At 45.5% G+C, this 18980-nt stretch overlaps 2 protein-coding genes across 2 annotated transcripts; one reads left to right on the top strand and one right to left on the bottom strand.

Annotated features, from left to right (window-relative positions):
* The first annotated feature begins 110 nt into the window (after window positions 1-110).
* Window positions 111-3525, top strand: LOC112271527 (protein starmaker-like). Its single transcript, XM_024460770.1, has 7 exons — window positions 111-161; window positions 277-477; window positions 823-850; window positions 1041-1231; window positions 2200-2583; window positions 2687-2719; window positions 2828-3525. Exons 1-7 carry the CDS (start codon window positions 111-113, stop codon window positions 3341-3343), a joined length of 1404 nt encoding a protein of 467 aa, XP_024316538.1. The 3' UTR covers window positions 3344-3525.
* Window positions 3526-15579: 12054 nt separating this feature from the next.
* Window positions 15580-17568, bottom strand: LOC100831135 (adenine nucleotide transporter BT1, chloroplastic/amyloplastic/mitochondrial). The gene is made up of 4 exons (XM_014900657.2): window positions 17417-17568; window positions 16671-17309; window positions 16427-16588; window positions 15580-16327 (listed from the first exon to the last, which is right to left on the bottom strand). The coding sequence occupies exons 2-4, from the start codon at window positions 17295-17297 to the stop codon at window positions 15776-15778; spliced, it is 1341 nt and encodes a 446-aa protein (XP_014756143.1). The 5' UTR covers window positions 17298-17309; window positions 17417-17568; the 3' UTR covers window positions 15580-15775.
* Window positions 17569-18980: the final 1412 nt, after the last annotated feature.

Below are 18980 nucleotides of genomic sequence, written 5' to 3'. Positions count from 1 at the left end.
TTTTCCCTTCATTCTCAGTTGAGGAACATTTATGGCATTCTTCTACTTTGTGTGATAGGGAGGATTTGAGTGAGTTATATTTGGGCCTTTGCTTACCTGTGCTTGCACTCATGGTACCTCGTGTCTTATTTGTCCTGCTAATGTACTATACATGTAAAGTTGTAAGCCAACTCCCATACGATGTATTATTCAATTCGAGCACTTGATATATGATGGAGAAATGCTTGTTCGTGGAATGTGGCAATCTTGATTTTAATATCTCTGTTATTCTTTCAGGTACTTAATATCATGGATAACATAAAAGAGAAAGTTCGTGCACGCATCAAGGATGCTTCAAAAATTCAAGCTCCAAAGAGTCGTGGCAGCCCCACCAAGACCAAGACCAAGACCAAGACCAAAAAGAGTACTGAGGTGAAGCGCAAGGGCTGCCCCCTCGACGCTGATAAGAGCTTGCCATCATTAGTTCTTGATGCTGAGGTAATAACCTTTTATCTCATGCAACCAGATTATTCAAGGTTGGTATTTTCTGTTTGGATTTGATGATGTAGGGTTTTATATTGGTATTGATGATTCTGTTGCAATGTTTCGTGTTGGTAATGATCCGACGGAATCCCAGCTGTTCATGTATTGACTTTGCTAGGGTCTCATATTGGTGCTGTTGTAGGTCGGTTTCATCCAGTTCTTTTGAGAGGATGTGTTTACTGTGTGAGATCTTCAATGGCGTTAGAGCTTACATGCAGAACGATTGGCTTAAAATGGTTTCTAGCTGGTGTGTTGTGATAATGGTGATGTGATTGTTTAATTTGTGAATTCTCATCACAGATCAATGGACAAAAAGAAAGGAAAACATGTATGTCGCTTGTTGGTATGTTTAGGTCTAGTTTTTTATAGTATAGTATTATGATACACTTATCATGATTTGTGAAATTTGGGTTTTTAAAGACATGGTAGGATGAACTAGATATGTTGTATATGATGGAGAAATACTTGCTTTTAGAATTTAGTAATATTGAATGTAATGTCCTCGTTATTCTTTCAAGTGCTTATCACAGTGAAAGTACAAGGATGCATAACAGAAGCTTCAGAAATTGGTGCAAAGAGTATTCAGACCGAGTCCAAAGCACACGGAAGCCCCACCAAAACCAAGCCCAAGAAGAGCACCGAGGTGAAGCCCAAGGGCTGCCCCCTCGATGAAGATAAGAGCTTGTCATCAGTAGTTCCTGATAATGAGGTAATGACCTTTTATCTCATGCAACCGGATTATTCCAGGTTGGTAGTTTTCTGTTTAGGGTTTCTATTGGTATTGATGATTCTGTTGCAATGTTTCGTGTTGGTAACGATTCGACGGGATCCTAGCTGTTCATGTTTCGATTTTGCTAGGGTCTCATATCGGTGCTGTCCGTTTCATCTTGTTTAAAATCCTATCTTCAATGGCGTTTCAGCTTACATGCAGAAAGATAGGTTTAGAACGGTTGATGTGTTGTGATAATGATCATATGATTGTTTAGTGTGTCAATTATCAGCATAAATCAATGGAAAAAAATGAAAATAAATATGTCGCATGTTGGTATGTCTAGGTCTTGTTCTTCATAGTACTATGATACACTTTATTATGATTTGTAAAATATGGATTCTTAAATATATGATGGGATGGACTAGATGTAGGTACACCTGCCAAAAAGATGATTGGAGGTAGATACAAATAGCTCTGCATTGATGCTGCTCCTTCCTTGTATGTGTGCTCTGCTGTAATTTGAATAATCCTGTTGGGGTGTTGTCCCTGAGTAAAACAAGCTTTGTACGTGAATGAACTGTGTCTCTGAACCTATTTTGAAGTTGCCTATTCTAATCATCAGATCATCTCTCTCTTTGTGTCAATTGGGGTTATCTCTATCTACACGATTCTATGATCTATTGTCTCAATGGAGGGACATAGGTGGGCTGCATTTCCTCTGTGACCATGAGGAACTGAATGATGCTTTGCTATACAAGTATGTTTATTAGGGACGTTTGTTATCTGTGCTGGTATTGATGCCTGATTCCTCTCCTGGTTTTGTTTTTTTCAATTATTAATGACTTTTTTGTTCTGTTTGGTCATACATGTGCCATGTTATTCATTCCAAGCTACTTAGGTGCATGACCCAGAAATGCTTGCTTATGGGCTTTGGGATTCAGGAATTTAATCCTTTATTCTTGCAGGTAGCAGAGCTTAAGGATGTCCATTCTAAATCAAAGCGCAAGGAGAGCACTCTGAAGGACAGCCCGACCAAGGGCAAGCCCAAGGGCATCCCTAAGACGAAGCCCAAGGGCAGCCCTAAGATCAAGCCCAAGTGCAGCCCCACCAAGGACAAGCCCAAGTACGACCTCTCTAACTCGAAGGCCATGGAAAGTCCTCATAAGTACAGAGCTGCTGGAGCTGGAAGTCTAAAGAAGTTCAAACCTAGTGGAAGTCCTAGTAAGGTTAAGCCCTCCGGAAGCCCTCCCATGGCAGATCCAATGAGCGGTTCCTCAGAGTTCAAGGAAACAGATAGGCCTTCGAAGTCTAAGAGAACTACATCAGCAGTTATAACTGACCTTGCACAGGTAATGATCATTGTTTCCATGCAACCTGATTACTCCTTGGTTTCTAGTTTGTTGTTTGATATGCATGTAACTAATTACATGTTTAACTGCTTCACATGTGCAGAGTGCTGAGGAGAAGGTGAAGCTTGCGACAGATGTAATGATCATTGTTTCCTTGCAACCTGATTACTGCATGGTTTTTAGTTTCTTGTTTCGCATGCATGTAATGTAACTAAGTACATGTTTAACTGCTTCACATGTGCAGAGTGCTGAGGACAGGGTGAAACTTGCGAAGAGAATTGTAGCTGTCTTTAAGGATGTAGCCTCAGTAGCTGGAAGTATTTCTGCCAGAGCAATTATTATTAAGACTAACTATGAGAAACTTAGGGATTTGGTAAAAGATCTGAAGCATAACAAGAATAAGGAAATGGACACAAAGACTGAAATAGATGAAGCTCAAGCAGTGGAGTCCCATGCCGAAGAGAAGACCGACTCGACTGGCGTAACAGATGCTTCTAAGAATGACTCTGATACTGAAAAGGTCAACTCAAATACAGAAGTGGATGCAAAGTCGGTGCAAACAGTGGATTCTCCTGAGGAAGAAGCAAAGACTGAGTCATCTTCCTTGGAGGAGGATGATGCTGAAGATTATGAAGGCAATCCAGCTGCTGCTCCAGATGCTTCTCAAGATGAGGGTGATACAGAAGAGACCATTGACGATACTCACAATAAAGTGCAAACTTGGTGGGAGGTACTGCAGAACATAATCTACGAAAACTAGCAACGCAACATCAAAAGCTACTCCCGTTCCAGGTCCAAAATAGCAGTCTGCGAATGACAAGAAATACTGCCAGTATTAGGTGTAGATAATAGATGAGAAATTGCCAGTGGGTGGCACTATCGCTGAAATAACATTTGGTGTATTTTGTAACAGGAATTCTGAGGGACCAACTGCAGTTAGAAAACAATTTTAACTGTGTTTTGGCATGTTTGATTACTGTTATTTCTATGAAGTACTATTTGTTCATGGATTATTGAGTTCCATTTTGTTACTTCAAGAGGCAATTTTGAGGGGTTACCAAGATGAAGTTTGGTTTACACCTGTTCCTGTCATTAATTGCTAGGAGACTCGAGCTCGGTGAGTTTCCTCGGTTTATGGTTCATTCATTGGTGGCCATGCTTGCAAAATCTATTTATGGATAGTTTTTATTTTATCGAAGGCATTTTTGTACTTTTGGATACAGCTGTACTTATTGGTACTGTTGAAATAGCATTGGTTGATCTGGCTGTGTACTGAGGCAGTATATTTATATTATCTGAAAATCATTTAATGAATGTGATTTGCATAGCATGGTACTGCCGGCGGGCTTAATTATTAAGGTTAAATTCAGGTTTTTTCTGCTGGTTGCCAAAGTTGATTTCGAGTGCCTTTCCTGTGCTATAGGTTTGAGATTGCGTGGGACGTTGCATAATGGAAATTTCATGTGCTGTAGGTTTGAGAATGCATGGCATTGGATAATTGGATGTACTGTAATTATTATCAACCAAGGATTGAGCTATTGGGGGCACGTGACCACCCTAGTCTTAAGGGCAGTGCTTAAGGGCAGTGCTTAAGAGCACCTTCAATGCAAGGTGCTTAAGGTAGTGCTACAAAATTAAACCGGTTTATTCTCAAGCACCAGTGCTTATTTCTATACTAGAGGTGCCTAATTAAGCACCTGTCCTATAGAACACAAGCACCAGTGCTTAAACAAAAACTGGTTTATTTTGTGCAAGCACCTCCCTAAGCACCTTGCATTGAAGATGCTCTAAGAAGAAAAAAACGGTTTATTTTGCCACTTCAGCTAAGTCGGGTGCTTAAACGAGGCTTGAGGTGCTCCGTTTTGCTACGACTCTTGCCCGGTGCCCGAGGAAAAAACTGCTCTCTCCGCTGTGTCGAGTGCTTCACGCGGTGCTCCGTCACTGGCCTTCGTCTACCCGCTCCGCCAAAGTTTCTGCAGTTGCGCAAGAGGGCCGCCGACTAGCTGCCGCCGCTTGTAGATTTGCCGGCGTGTCGTTCCAGCGGATATGATGTTGTCCGCCGAAGTACAAGACAACGACCTTTGCGACTTGCACTTGGAGCGGCACGCGCAGTTCCATGCCCAGCCCTCGGTGACGCCCGGCTGCTGCGTGGGGCGAGGCGCGCGTCCACGCCAGGGAGGCGAACCGCCACGTCGTGCTTGCATTGATTGATTGATTTGATGATAGATGTATGTTTTCTTCCTGCGGTCCTGCCTTTTAACTATTGATGATGATTTTGCAATTGTGTGATAATCAGTCGGCTGTATGGATTGCTTAATTTTTCTATGGGGACATCTAGGAAGCGCGCGGGCACTCCCTAGTCCTACCGGGTGTTCTCCGACAGTCCCCAAACAGAAAGCTCGTGGCTGCATTTTCCAAAACGAAGTGATGCATCCGCGCGGCCACACTTTTGACTTGTTCGCATTAATTCTTTCGTATGTTGTATGTCTCCACATTCTGTATGTCGCTCCCTCTACAAGTTTTTTTTCCACATGGGGTTTCCCCCTTTCCATTACTTAAAACGGAAATACACAAGTTCACGGACTACACCTGCCCCCTCTACAAGCTGCTGCGACTATTACGTAGTACAACAATAAAAATTGGACAGGACTAGGGAGTGCTCATGCACTTTTATGGTGCCCTCGGCGCACACCCAAATATGGTAAGTCATATCCGCGCTGCCTAAAAAAGGAAAGCACGGGTCTGCCTCCAGATCCCACGTTTCTCCGTCCTCCCCGCTCCAGGTTTTTCACTGCCGGGACAGTCTATGAGAGAGTTGCCCCTTCTCCGAGCAAAAAAGTAAGGCGGACACAAAAAAGAGAGCCAAAAGCCAAATGGAATATTCGCCTGATCCCCCACCTTTCTCTACCGGTCTACCAGTCCCGATCCCATCTTCTTCCCCAACAACTGAATTATGCTTTCTGTCCCCAAAAGCACTTTCTACCGTCCTGGTTCCTACTTGGTAGCAACTTTGATCCAAGAGAACTTGCGACTAATGTGTTTAGTTGCGGGGGTATTATATTACGGAATGAGTAAAGAGAACTTGCCGGTAACGAGATTAAACTAGGTATGGCGATACCGACGATCAAATCTCGGGCAAGTAATATATCGCGAGACAAAGAGAATTGGATACTGGATTAATTGAATCCTCGACATAGTGGTTCAACGGATGAGATCTTCGTGGAATATGTGGGAACTATTATGGACATCCAGGTCCCGCTATTGGTTATTGATATTTGATCATGTCCACATGTTCTCGAACCCGTAGGGTCACACACTTAACGTTTCATGTTGCTTGGGTTAGATGAGATAAATGATGATGATATCGAATTATGATTCGGAGTCTTGGATGGGATCCTAGACGCAACGAGGAGCTCCGGAATGTTCCGGAGATAAAGATTTATATATGGAAAGTTGTTTTCAGGGTTCTGGAAAGTTTGGAATATTTCCCGGTTTTGACCGGGAAACTTCTAGAAGGTTCCGGAGGGATCCGGAGGGTTCCACCTTGAGGCCCACCTATCCCTGGGCTAAATGGGCCTGTGAGGGAGCACCCTGGCCTTAATGGGATAGTCCTGGCCGGCCACGCCTCCTCTACCCCTATATAAATAGAAGGGGGGGCAAGGGAGAGAGACAACCCCAAGCTTTCAGTTGGATCTCTCTCCCCTGAGCCCTCCTCTCCTCCTCTTCTCACGCGCACGGCGTAGCCCTGCCCGTGAGAATATTCACCATAGTCACCACGCCGTCGTGCTGCCGGGATCTCGTCTACCTCTCCCTCTCGCTTGCTGGATCGAGGAAGGAGGAGACAACGTGAAGCTGAACGTGTGGATACCAAGGAGGTGCTGTCCGTTCGGCACTGAGATTGATCTCATTGAAAGTTCCACTACACCAACAACGATCTCGTGATCGTAACGCTTAGCGGTCTACGAGGGTATGGTGTTCATGATCCCTCTCGTTACATACATCTAGTATATATATTCTTGGGTTTTCTTCCGCACTTCTCGTAGGAAATTTTTTTGTTTCCTATGCAACGAACCTAACAGTGGTATCAGAGCTAGATCTATGCGTAGATGTTTTGTACGAGTAGAACACAATTTAGTTGTGGGCGTTGATGTTCATATTGCTACCTCCTTTGTGCACTATCGGATTTTGCGGGATAGTGGGATGAAGCGGCTCGGACCAACCTTACTTGTCTTCGCACAAGAGACCGGTTCCGCAATTAACATGCAACTTGTATTGCATAAGGCGGCTGGCGGGTGTCTGTCTCTCCCACTATAGTTGAAATCTGATTTGCAATGGGAGGCCTATATGGTTAATAAGCAATTTGTATATCACCGTTGTGGCTTTTGCGTAAGTAAGAACGGTTCTTTTAGTGCAGCCCCTAAAGCCACGTAAAACATGCAACAACAAAGTAGAAGCGTCTAACTTGTTTTTGCAGGGGCATGTGATGTGGTATGGCCAAGATATGATATAATATATTTGATGTATGAGATGATCATGTTTTGTAATATTTCACGACTTGCATGTCGATGAGTTTGGCAACCGGCAGGAGTCGTATGGTTGTCTCATTAATTATTGTATGACCTTCGTATCAATGATTTAATCGCCATGTAATTGCTTTACTTTATCGCTAGTAGTAGCAATAGTCGTAGTAGCAATAGTTGGTGGAGGCAACTATACATGACGCCCGAGGACCTAGGCGCCATGCTGGTGATGATGGAGATCGTGCCCGTGCTTTGGAGATGGAGATCAAAGGCACACGAAGAGAAGGCCATATCATGTCACATTATTTATGCATGTGATGTTTATCCCTTTTATGCATCTTATTTTGCTTAGTTGACGGTAGCATTATAAGATGATCCCTCATTGTTAATATCAAGATAATAATGTGTTCTCCCTTAGTATGCACCGTTGCAAAAGTTCGTCGTTTTGAAGCACCACGTGATGATCGGGTGTTATAAACTCTACGTTCGCATACAACGGGTGTAAGCCAGTTTTACACATGCAGGAATACTTTGGTTAACTTGACGAGCCTAGCATGTACAGACATGGCCTCGGAACACAAGGAACCGAAAGGTTAAACATGAGTCATATGAATGATGTGATCAACATGCTGATGTTTACCATTGAAGCTACTCCATCTCACGTGATGATCGGACTTGGTGTAGTGGATTTGGATCATGTGTCACTAAACAACCCGAGGGATGTTGTTTTTAGTGGGAGTTCATTAGTAATTTGATTAGCTTGAACTTATTATCATGAACTTAGTCTAATTGCCTTTGCAAATATGCTGTAGATCAATGGCTCGTACTACGTTCAATATGAATACTCTCCTAGAGAAAGATAAACTGAAGTCCAATGAAAGTAACTTTACGGACTGGTTCCGGAATGTGAGGATTATCCTCGAAGCTGCCAAAAAGGCTTATGTTTTTGATGCAGCGCTTGGTGCAGAACCCGCAGCAACTGAGTCTGCTGACGTTAGGAACGTTTGGCTGACTCAATCTGAGGACCACAATGTAGTTAGGTGCGGCCTCTTGCTTGGTATGGAACCTGAGCTCCAAAAGCGTTTTGAGCACCACTCGGCATATGGTATGATTGGGGAACTGAATACTTTATTTCAGACCCAAACCCGTGCGGAGAGGTATGATGCCTCCGAAAGGTTCTTTAACTGCAAGATGGAGGAGAACAGCTCCGTTAGCGAGCACGTGCTCAGAATGTCTGGGTACGCCGACCGCCTGAGACAACTGGGAATTGAGATTCCTAATGAATTAGGCATTGACCGGGTTCTTCAGTCACTACCACCTAGCTATAAAAGTTTTGTGGTGAACTACAATATGCAAGGGATGGATAGGACACTTCCTCAGCTCCTCGCGATGTTAAAAACCGCGGAGGTGGAAATCAAAAAGGAGCATCAAGTGTTGATGGTCAATAAGACCACCAGTTTCAAGAAGGCAAAGGGTAAGAAGGGAAATTTCAAAAAGGGTGGCAAAACTGTTGCCACTCCCGCGAAGAAGCCCAAATCTGGACCTAAGCCGGATACTGAGTGCTTCTACTGCAAGGGGACTGGCCACTGGAAGCGTAACTGCCCCAAGTACTTGGCAGATAAGAAGGCTGGCAACGTCAAAGGTATATTTGATATACATGTTATTGATGTGTACCTTACTAGTACTCGTAGTAGCACCTGGGTATTTGATACTGGTTCAGTTGCTCACATTTGTAACTCGAAACAGGAGCTACAGAATAAACGAAGACTAGCAAGAGATGAGGTGACTATGCGCGTCGGGAATGGATCAAAAGTTGATGTGATCGCCGTCGGCACGCTCCCTCTACATTTATCTTCGGGATTAGTTTTAAACCTTAGTAATTGTTATTTGGTGCCTGCGTTGAGCATGAACATTATATCAGGATCTTGTTTAATGCAAGACGGTTATTCATTTAAATCAGAGAATAATGGTTGTTCGATTTATATGAGTAATATCTTTTATGGTCATGCACCACTTGTGAATGGTTTATTTCTATTAAGTCTCGATAGTAGTGACACACATATTCATAATGTTAATGCCAAAAGGTGCAAAGTGGATAATGATAGTTCAACATATTTGTGGCACTGCCGTCTAGGTCATATTGGTATAAAACGCATGAAGAAACTCCATTCTGATGGACTACTTGAATCATTTGATACATGTGAACCATGCCTCATGGGTAAGATGACTAGAACCCCGTTTTCAGGCATAATGGAACGGGCCAGTGACTTGTTGGAGATCATACATACTGATGTGTGCGGACCAATGAGTGTTACAACGTGCGGTGGATATCGTTACTTCCTAACCTTCACAGATGACTTGAGTAGATATGGGTATATTTGCTTAATGAAAAACAAGTCTGAGACATTTGAAAAATTCAAGGAATTTCAGAATGAAGTGGAGAATCATCGTAACAAGAAAAATAAATTTCTACGATCGGATCCTAATGAGCTTGCAAGCATCCGACTAATGTGTTTAGTTGCGGGGGTATTATATTACGGAACGAGTAAAGAGAACTTGCCGGTAACGAGATTAAACTAGGTATGGCGATACCGACGATCAAATCTCGGGCAAGTAATATATCGCGAGACAAAGAGAATTGGATACTGGATTAATTGAATCCTCGACATAGTGGTTCAACCGATGAGATCTTCGTGGAATATGTGGGAACTATTATGGACATCCAGGTCCCGCTATTGGTTATTGATATTTGATCATGTCCACATGTTCTCGAACCCGTAGGGTCACACACTTAACGTTTCATGTTGCTTGGGTTAGATGAGATAAATGATGATGATATCGAATTATGATTCGGAGTCTTGGATGGGATCCTAGACGCAACGAGGAGCTCCGGAATGTTCCGGAGATAAAGATTTATATATGGAAAGTTGTTTTCAGGGTTCTGGAAAGTTTGGAATATTTCCCGGTTTTGACCGGGAAGCTTCTAGAAGGTTCCGGAGGGATCCGGAGGGTTCCACCTTGAGGCCCACCTATCCCTGGGCTAAATGGGCCTGTGAGGGAGCACCTTGCCCTTAATGGGCCGAGGGGCTAGCCCACAGGGCCCATGCGGCCAGGAGGAGAGTCCTGGCCGCGGGAGAGTCCTGGCCGCATGAGAGTCCTGGCCACGGGATAGTCCTGGCCGGCCACGCCTCCTCTACCCCTATATAAATAGAAGGGGGGGCAAGCGAGAGAGACAACCCCAAGCTTTCAGTTGGATCTCTCTCCCCTGAGCCCTCCTCTCCTCCTCTTCTCACGCGCACGGCGTAGCCCTGCCCGTGAGAATATTCACCATAGTCACCACGCCGTCGTGCTGCCGGGATCTCGTCTACCTCTCCCTCTCGCTTGCTGGATCGAGGAAGGAGGAGACAACGTGAAGCTGAACGTGTGGATACCAAGGAGGTGCTGTCCGTTCGGCACTGAGATTGATCTCATTGAAAGTTCCACTACACCAACAACGATCTCGTGATCGTAACGCTTAGCGGTCTACGAGGGTATGGTGTTCATGATCCCTCTCGTTACATACATCTAGTATATATATTCTTGGGTTTTCTTCCGCATTTCTCGTAGGAAATTTTTTTGTTTCCTATGCAACGAACCTAACATATAGGCAAATCAAAATAATGCTGCTCAAAACCAGTTAACTACAAACAAACAAAAGCAACAACCAAGTTTTGGAAGCCCCCATCAAAACTGATGCTTGTATTGTACTTGACATATTCGTTGTACCTTCCCACTTCAGAAACTATATTTACACAAAATGCTTTGTGTGGAGAGACATGCTTCCAGTCATTGTGCCTCCCACTTTTGAAACTAGCGAGCCATTAAAACTAGCTCGCACAAAACAAAAACAATAGAAAGATGTTTGGTTCTAAGCCATATTTACACAATTTCTTTGTTCTTGGCTTGCGGGGAAAAGAGTGATGGATTAATCCTAGTAGTCAATCTTGCTTCCTCTTCCTTCCATTCGCAGTACATCCTCTTCCTTCCATTTGCAGTACACATCGCCTCTGCAGCCGACAGAACTTGTGCAAGAACAACAAAAGTTCACCCCCCCTGATCTTACAATAACAAAAGTAGAAACCGTGAAATTGTCTAGATATAAAAAGAAGAAGATGCTCAGTTCTGAATTTTGGACAATTTAATATTAACTTTATTCCTATTACGATGCAGATGGATGAATTCGACTACTGATCTCAATGTTGCTGCTGCCATTGAAGAAGGGTTTGCAACATCTATTGTATCAAGCAACTACTAGTCCTGCAACTAATAGTTCAAAAAAAAATATGAGTATCCTCAAGGAAGCAACTAATTATTGCAAAAACATAGAAGGGGAGAAACTGAATACTCAGTAAAGCAAAAAAAATGCTCCCAACTAATTATCCACTAGTAAACCAATTGGCTGTATAATGCTATTTCTAGTCAAGTGTCACATGTGAGAAAATCAAGTTATACACAAAAGCAAAACACATAGCTAGTCCAGCAATTGGATAGTAAGCAACTTTTATTCAAAAAAATGTGAGTTTCCCAGGGAAGAAACTTATTATTACAGAAGCATAAAAAGGAAGGAACTCAATACTCAAAGAAACGAAAACTGTTTCCAGCTAATTATCCCCTATTCTATTTTTTTGGCATAATGCAATATCAAGTCAATTTCACATGTGAGAAAAGCAAGTTATACACAAAAGCAAAAAAGCGTAGCTAGTCCAGGAACTACTAGTTCAAAAATTCGATAGTAAGCAACTTTTATCTGAAAATATGTGAGTGCCTCAGGCAAACACCTTATTATTACCAAAGCATAAAAAAGCAGAAACTTAATACTAAGTGAAGCAAAAAACTGCTTGACCTAATTGTCAACTATTCAAAAATTTGGCTATATAATGCAATATCTAGTCAAATGTTACATGTGAGAAAAGCAAGTTATACACAAAAGCAAAACAGCTTAGCTAGTCCAGCAACTACGACTTGAAAAAATTGGATAGTAAGCAAGCTTATCCAAAAAGATGTGAGTGGGGAGCAACTAATTATCACAAGAACCCTTAAAAAGCAAAATCTGAATGCATAAGGATTAAAGAAGCTGCTTCATAAAATTGACTACATAATGCAGTTTCTAGTCCTTATTCTTACTCCCTCCGTCTAATAAAGGATGTCTCAACTTTGATCAAATTTGAATGCATCTATACACTAAGTCATGTATAGATCCATTCAAATTTTTACAAACTTGAGACATCTTTTGTTGGACGGAGGGAGTACCTATCTTAAAGCAAAATCTTGAAAAAAAAGAGGTAGCTAGAGTAGCAACTCGTAGTTCAAAAATTAGGATATGGTGCAGCTTTTACTAGAATAGTCGAGTGACCGAAAAGCAACTAATTACACACTTAGTCTAACAACTCATGGTCCACCAAAAGTTTAGCCCAGAAGTTTAGGGAAGGACTAAGGGGAATTGATTGACATTAATTTGGCCTAATTTGGTACAACAACTCCTAATTCAGCGCAGTTGCTTCGGAGGGAAAATGTTAGCTATAACATGCCTATAACATAGAACCGAATTGGCACATGGCAATGTTACCTATAACATACTCCCACTTATTATGGATCGGAGGGAGTAGAACCGAATTGTCACATGCCGAATCAAAATTGAGGCCGATCCCCTATAAACCAAACACAAGTTGGTATCCATTTTGCCACGGAGGGTTGCACACAACAACTGTATTTTTTTATTATTAAGGGGTAGCATCACTGCTCTCGGCTTCATTAACGAAACCACAGACTACAAAGTATGTTCTCCCAGCACGAGTTTGAGGTCTTCAAAAGGAGAGACAAAATATTACAACTAATCAACTCTCAGGGCAAAACCAGCCTGACACCCAGGAAAAGCAACTTGTTAGGAGCTCTGTAATCATTGAACCTATCAAAAATTGGGGAACACTAGTCCCGAGCAGAAAAGCAACTTTTAGAATCACTGAAATCATTCATCAGTCAACCCCTCCTGCCATGAACTAAACACACTAGTCCTAATATACAAAAAAAAAAGCTTAACAGAATAACCAGAGAAAGCAAGTCCTAATCCTACGCTGGACGCAGTAAGTTGCAAGCAAAACATTCAGGTAGAATTGCTTAACCACCCCTTGAATGCAACTACAAACCATGGGAACTAAAAATTTCTTACCAACATATATGACTATTAAAGCAGATACATACAGCGGCGGGCCTCAACATCTAAACCCATGACTAAACCCAAGCATCAGCGAATCAATGGGCAAACACACAGGGGATTGGTGAAAACTCAAACACGAACACATGCAGTAGCACGGGGGGCAAAAACGCAGCGGGAACGACGGCATGATTACGTACAGCCGCAAAATCGACAACATCACTTACACAGCCCTGCTAATGCTGCGAAATCAACAACTCAAGCGTAGATGCGCGTGGGAGCAAAAGGACGAGAGAACTAACCGAAAGCAGGGTCAAAACGATGAGCTAAATGCGCCTGTCGAGCTCGTTCCGCCCAGGCGTCGTGGATGTGAAGACCGCGCTCGAATTAACAGCGGATCCCTGACCGCGAACACTGGGTCAATGCGCCCCCCGACATGCAGATGCCCCCGGCCTCGCCGTCCACCAGCAAACCCTGCGGCTAGCCGTGGGGGTGTTCGACGGCACGGCGAGAAATAGATAGCGAGCTGGGGCTCCTCGTCGACCACACTCCCTGCCCCCTCACGCCCCTATTCTTCGTTCTCCGTCAACCCGCCCGCCGAAAACCACACCGCAGAGAAAAATCGCCGGAGAGAAGAGAAGACGAGGGAAGCAGAGAGATTTGGGGAGAAATGAGGAGGGGAAAAGGAGGGGATAGCTCAGGGACAGGTGGGGCCACCTCGGGGCGACGTGAAGGGTGGACCAGATGGATTTTGTCCTAAATCCATCGGACGGCTGCATGTCGCCAGGAGAAAACGAGCGGCACGGAACCGTGCGCGCGCGACGAGAGCAAAAAGTGCATAAGCACTTTCAAGCAACTAGGATAAAAATTCACAGGGACATATAGATATGTAAATTTGTTGGATGCAGTTAGGTTAATAACTTACATCCTTATATAATCCATAATTACATCTAGTTAATTCAAAATTACATCCAACAATGATTAGAAGATAAAATCACCGTCTCACTAAAACTTTCACACTAAAACCCCAAGAATTACAACTAAGTATAGCTTACATGAACCACTTCAGATCCAACAAAAGTAGAAATTTAGATCCAAACCAAAAGTAACAGCTCCGATTCCAAAACCATGTTGTATCGCAACTCCAGTAGTCCAGTTAGATCCCATGCCATCGGTACTTACGATTGTATATCTTTAAAAACTTGTTTGTCTTTAGAATAATCATTGCACATCTTAAAATAGAGGTTGATTCTAAACAAAGGACCCTCTGACCCTGTTATTCGAAAAACAAAACTGAGCATTAGCAAATCTCTTGTTCCAAACAAAATTGACCGGCTGACGATATCAAAGTTATGACAGCTATATGAGTAGATATAACTTTTAGCATTTACAATTACATCTAAGAAATAAGGAAAGTAACTCTTAACATTAAAACTACATCTGCTTGACTCGAAGTAATTGTCATACATTGAAACTACATCCAACGGAATCGTATATGATTAGTGGCTTCTTTATCCTTTCTCCTTTGTTTCTCTTACCACAAATTCAATCTGAGCTTGGAGTTTTATTTGGATGTTCCATGAACCAAAATAACTTGGATAATTACACCTAGCTATTAGAAGCACTAAAGATGCCCCTTAATAGTGCAACCCTCTTTTTGATGTGATCTCTGCAAAGAAATGTCAAGTTCACCGTTCACGATTTGTTCTAAGAGAGGAAATGGAGAAACATTACGCTATATACATTAATACTGGCTGTGATATTTATCATTGATATTGTCATGCGGGTTTTATTCTAACTACCTTGTATCTCTTTCCACATGGTCTCGAGGAGCCAAATTCTGATGGCAGTGGCCACGCTCATCTACTTCCAAAGTGTTCCCTGAGACATCGTCCTGCCCATGAACCAACCTGAAATTAACACGAGATGGAAATAAAAACAAGCAAAATAAGGAGAACCTGAGCTAGCTTACATGTTGACGAGTGTGTCCTTGTCCACCTAGACTACCGGCGGTAGGAAGAGGAACCGCGGGCTCCACGGCAGGCCCGGCCAACGGCGGTGTCATCATGCACTCGGGACGGACCTCGGGGGGAGGAGGGAGGCATGGAGGGCTGGGGCGGAGGGACCGAAGAACCTGATGGGGAGGAGGAGGTGGAGGGAGACCGCTCGATCAGATCGGACGACGCACCCGCGAGCGCACCGGAGATTTGGCGTTACATCAAAGCTGCTAAAATGCATGCAATAGCATGCCTTGGTAACTATTGCTTCCTTTGTTTTTTTGCGCAAACGGTAATTATTGCTTCCACAGATGCAGATTCCAAAAGGAAATTCGTCTCCGAATATGGCATACAGGAGCATTATTGAAAGCAGAAAATCTAAGGCGTTCAACTTGGGGGATTTCAGATGCAAGACGCTCCACACCACGGCACTTCAAATTTGCATCCCCTCATGTTTCGTCCCATTCATGGAAGTCGACCACAGTTCAATTCTTTGGGCAAGCACTGTCAGCTGATGCCTTCACGGCAGCCTTCTCCTCTTCGACCTCCCCCTTGTCTTCTTCTTCCTCTTCTGCCTCGTCAACCAGTATCTTCTTGCAAGCCTCATAGCACATGAAGGAGATGCCAGCGGCGGGCATGAGCTTGATGCAGCTGGGTCCGAGCCCGCGGTAGAGCCCCCGGGCGCCTTCCTTCCTGAGGATGCAGTAGAGCGCGTGCAGGAGGTTCTTGTACACCTGCCTCGTCCCGCCCAGGGCGCCCACCTGCATCTGCTTCCTGGCCACCTCCAGCGGGAACGTGGCCGTGCAGGCGATGGCGCCCGCCGCGGACCCGATCAGCAGCGTCGGCACGCCGCCCACCTCGGCCTTCCCCGTGACGCCGCGGTAGAGCCGCCGCAGCGTCTCGTAGGCGTAGAAGTTGGTGGCCGCGTAGGGAACCACCCCCATCAGGCTCGGCGACAGCCCCCGGTACAGCTCCCCTGGCCCTTCGTCCCGCGCGATCTTGATGAAGGCGTACAGCAGGTTCTCGTACACGCCCTTCTGCGCATCGCCATGGCCGCATCAGACAATGTCAGTGACCATATTGTACTGCTGCAATGGCTACTAGCCAGTAGAAGAACTGGAGAATTGTGTGGTCACCTGGATGGTGAGACGGGTCTTGACGAGCTCCATGGGGTACGTGCAGAGGGTTGAGGCGACTCCGGCGAGGGCTCCGGCGATCAGCGGCGTCGGGATGGGGATCTTGGGCGGCTCGCCGGCCTTCGGGGTCAAGTGCTTCTTGGCCGTGTCATAAGTGAAGTGCTGCATGCATGAATCAAATCAGAGCGGAGCCCATGAGCATTGCATAGATTTGCATCAATGAGGGAATGAAATTTGAGCTTGCCTCGATGGCCTTGCTGGGCGCGACGCGGAGGACGTTGACGTCGTTGCCGCGGAAGAGGCCGGGCCACCCCTCCGTGCGCATGATCCACCGGAACACCCCGGCTACCGAGTCCTCTGCGCCGCCGCCGCGGCTGCCCACCATGAGGTGCGTCCTGATGGTCTCCAGCGGCGCCACGAACGTCCTCGACACGGCGCCCGCGATCGCGCCGCTCACCAGCCGGCGCACGTGCGGGTTGCCGATCTTGACCCTGACTATCATCCCCTTCTTCTTCTTCTTCCCCCCCTGCTGCTTCTTCTTCCCCTTATCCGGCGCCGCCACCGCCGCCACATCCTCCTCCTCGGCCGCCGCCGCGATCGAGGCGCCAAGCTGGAGGCGCGGCGCTGCGTCGCGGTTGTCGGGCCGATCTGCGGCCTTCTTCACGACGGCGTCGTGCTCGCGCGGTGCCGGCGGGGGCGGGGCGCCGAGGGACGTGGTGAGGCCGACGCTGGCGAACAGCGGCGCCCTGCGGGGGAAGAAGGCGGCCTCGGGGGCCAGCGGGCGGAACGAGCTCTTCCTGTCCCCGCCGGCCAGCAGCGCGCCGCCCTTGCTCCTGGTCACCATCGTCGCCGCCGCCATCGCCGCCGCCATCGTCTAGCTCTTCTAGCGGACAAGCCGCATATATACGCGTGAGAATCAATCAAAACAAGTAAGAACATGTGAACAGCATGCACGTCCAGGAATCCAAGGAATTAAAATGCGTGTGATACCTCGAGGAAGCTTGCACCTAAGCCAAATCTGTTCGATTCGGAGCTCGTTCCTTCGAATTCGATCGATCACTCCGATCGCCAGCTATAGCTAGCTTCTCCTTGTTTCTTGAAGTACTCGTAGCTTGGGCGCCGGCCTATTTATACCCGTTCCGTCCGGCCTCTCCGCCGTCAGTTGCCGCCGTGTTCAATGAGCAACCCAGGAGGGGCGCTTTGCCTTCTCTGCCCCTGAGCAGTACCCCCACACACACCGCAGAACCCGCCGACGCCGGCGCTGGATCCGTGGGCCGCCAAGGGCAATCCGGTCAATGGACAAACCAAGGGCGCGGGCTGCATCGTGCATTCGTGCGTGAAGTCCGTGCCGCTAGTGACAAGCTGCATGCAACAGAAATGGCAGTTCGCGGCACCTTTTCCTTTCCTTCTCCGGGAGGAGGAAGAGACCAACAACAGAAAGCAGTGGCCGCTAGCTACCTACGGACGGTGGCCGGCAAGCAAGCGAAAGCGCTGCGCACCGCGAAATTTTCTTTTAGCACGAGCAGCAACCTTGCAAAGGGCTTTGGCCGTAACAGAAACGAGGGGGTGTGGCGTGCCGTGTGTATCGCGGGCCGGGAAGAAGAAGGGGTTTGGACTTTGGAGCAGTGAGGGACAAGCTAGCTGGAGCTGACGGCAGAGGGTGCGTTTGCTGAAACGTGGGGGCTTAATAAAACTTGCACCGGCGGCCGTGCGTGATGCTGGCATGGGCGAGTAGCTTTGCATAGCTAATTTCGGAAGCCTTCTCAGGTGTTTGTGTTTGTCCCCCCAGCTCCGTCTGGTTTCATTTCCAGCTGTAATATTAGCAGCTGCCTGTTTAATGAACCTGTAGAACATTTGGGTTTCCTTAATGAAACCGGGGAAATTCCCTTTTTTCAAAAAAGAAAAGCTAATTTTGGAAGCTGTTGGATGGGGGTCTCGTGTGCTCGCCGTTGCCGTTTCTCGATTCGGCCAGCGAAAGATGCATGTAGCGGTAAATAATGAGATTGCAGTTAAGGTGTCATGCATTGAGAATGTTGTCTATTAATTTCTACCATGTTCCAAGTTAAGATGTCATGCATTGGGAATGTTGTCTATTAATTTCTACCATGTTCCAAGAGACAACGCATCGAGAGAATTCCGAGTGATGGACACTTCTTCGAAAAAGAGCCAAAGTTTTCCCAAAAGATGAGCCGTGGTTCTGCTAAAAATTGAGCTAGAGAAATTAACGCGACCCCACAAAGAAACATGTAACGAATAATCAGGAATTAAACATCAAAACCAATTTGTGTGTCTTTGTGATACCTATGTCATATTGCTGATGCCAGGGGAGGTTGCGAGTCGAAGCAGATGAACATAGATATGCATTTGTGACATTGACGGCGAATACTCGCATCTGGTCTGCATATGTGACGAGATACAAGGGATGAACTCGATAGAAAGGATTGGATTCAATGATTCCTTGGCTATGAGGTGCTAATAATCATGGTTTATAAGAGAGGTGGCGAATGGGGGAAGACAGCAATGTCGTTTTCTTATTCTAGAACCAAGAAATGAA

The sequence above is a fragment of the Brachypodium distachyon genome, chromosome 3, assembly GCF_000005505.3.
Source record: "Brachypodium distachyon strain Bd21 chromosome 3, Brachypodium_distachyon_v3.0, whole genome shotgun sequence".
Classification (NCBI taxonomy): domain Eukaryota; kingdom Viridiplantae; phylum Streptophyta; class Magnoliopsida; order Poales; family Poaceae; genus Brachypodium; species Brachypodium distachyon.
Note: the sequence above shows the minus strand (reverse complement) of the source record. Positions and strands in the feature narration are given on the sequence as shown.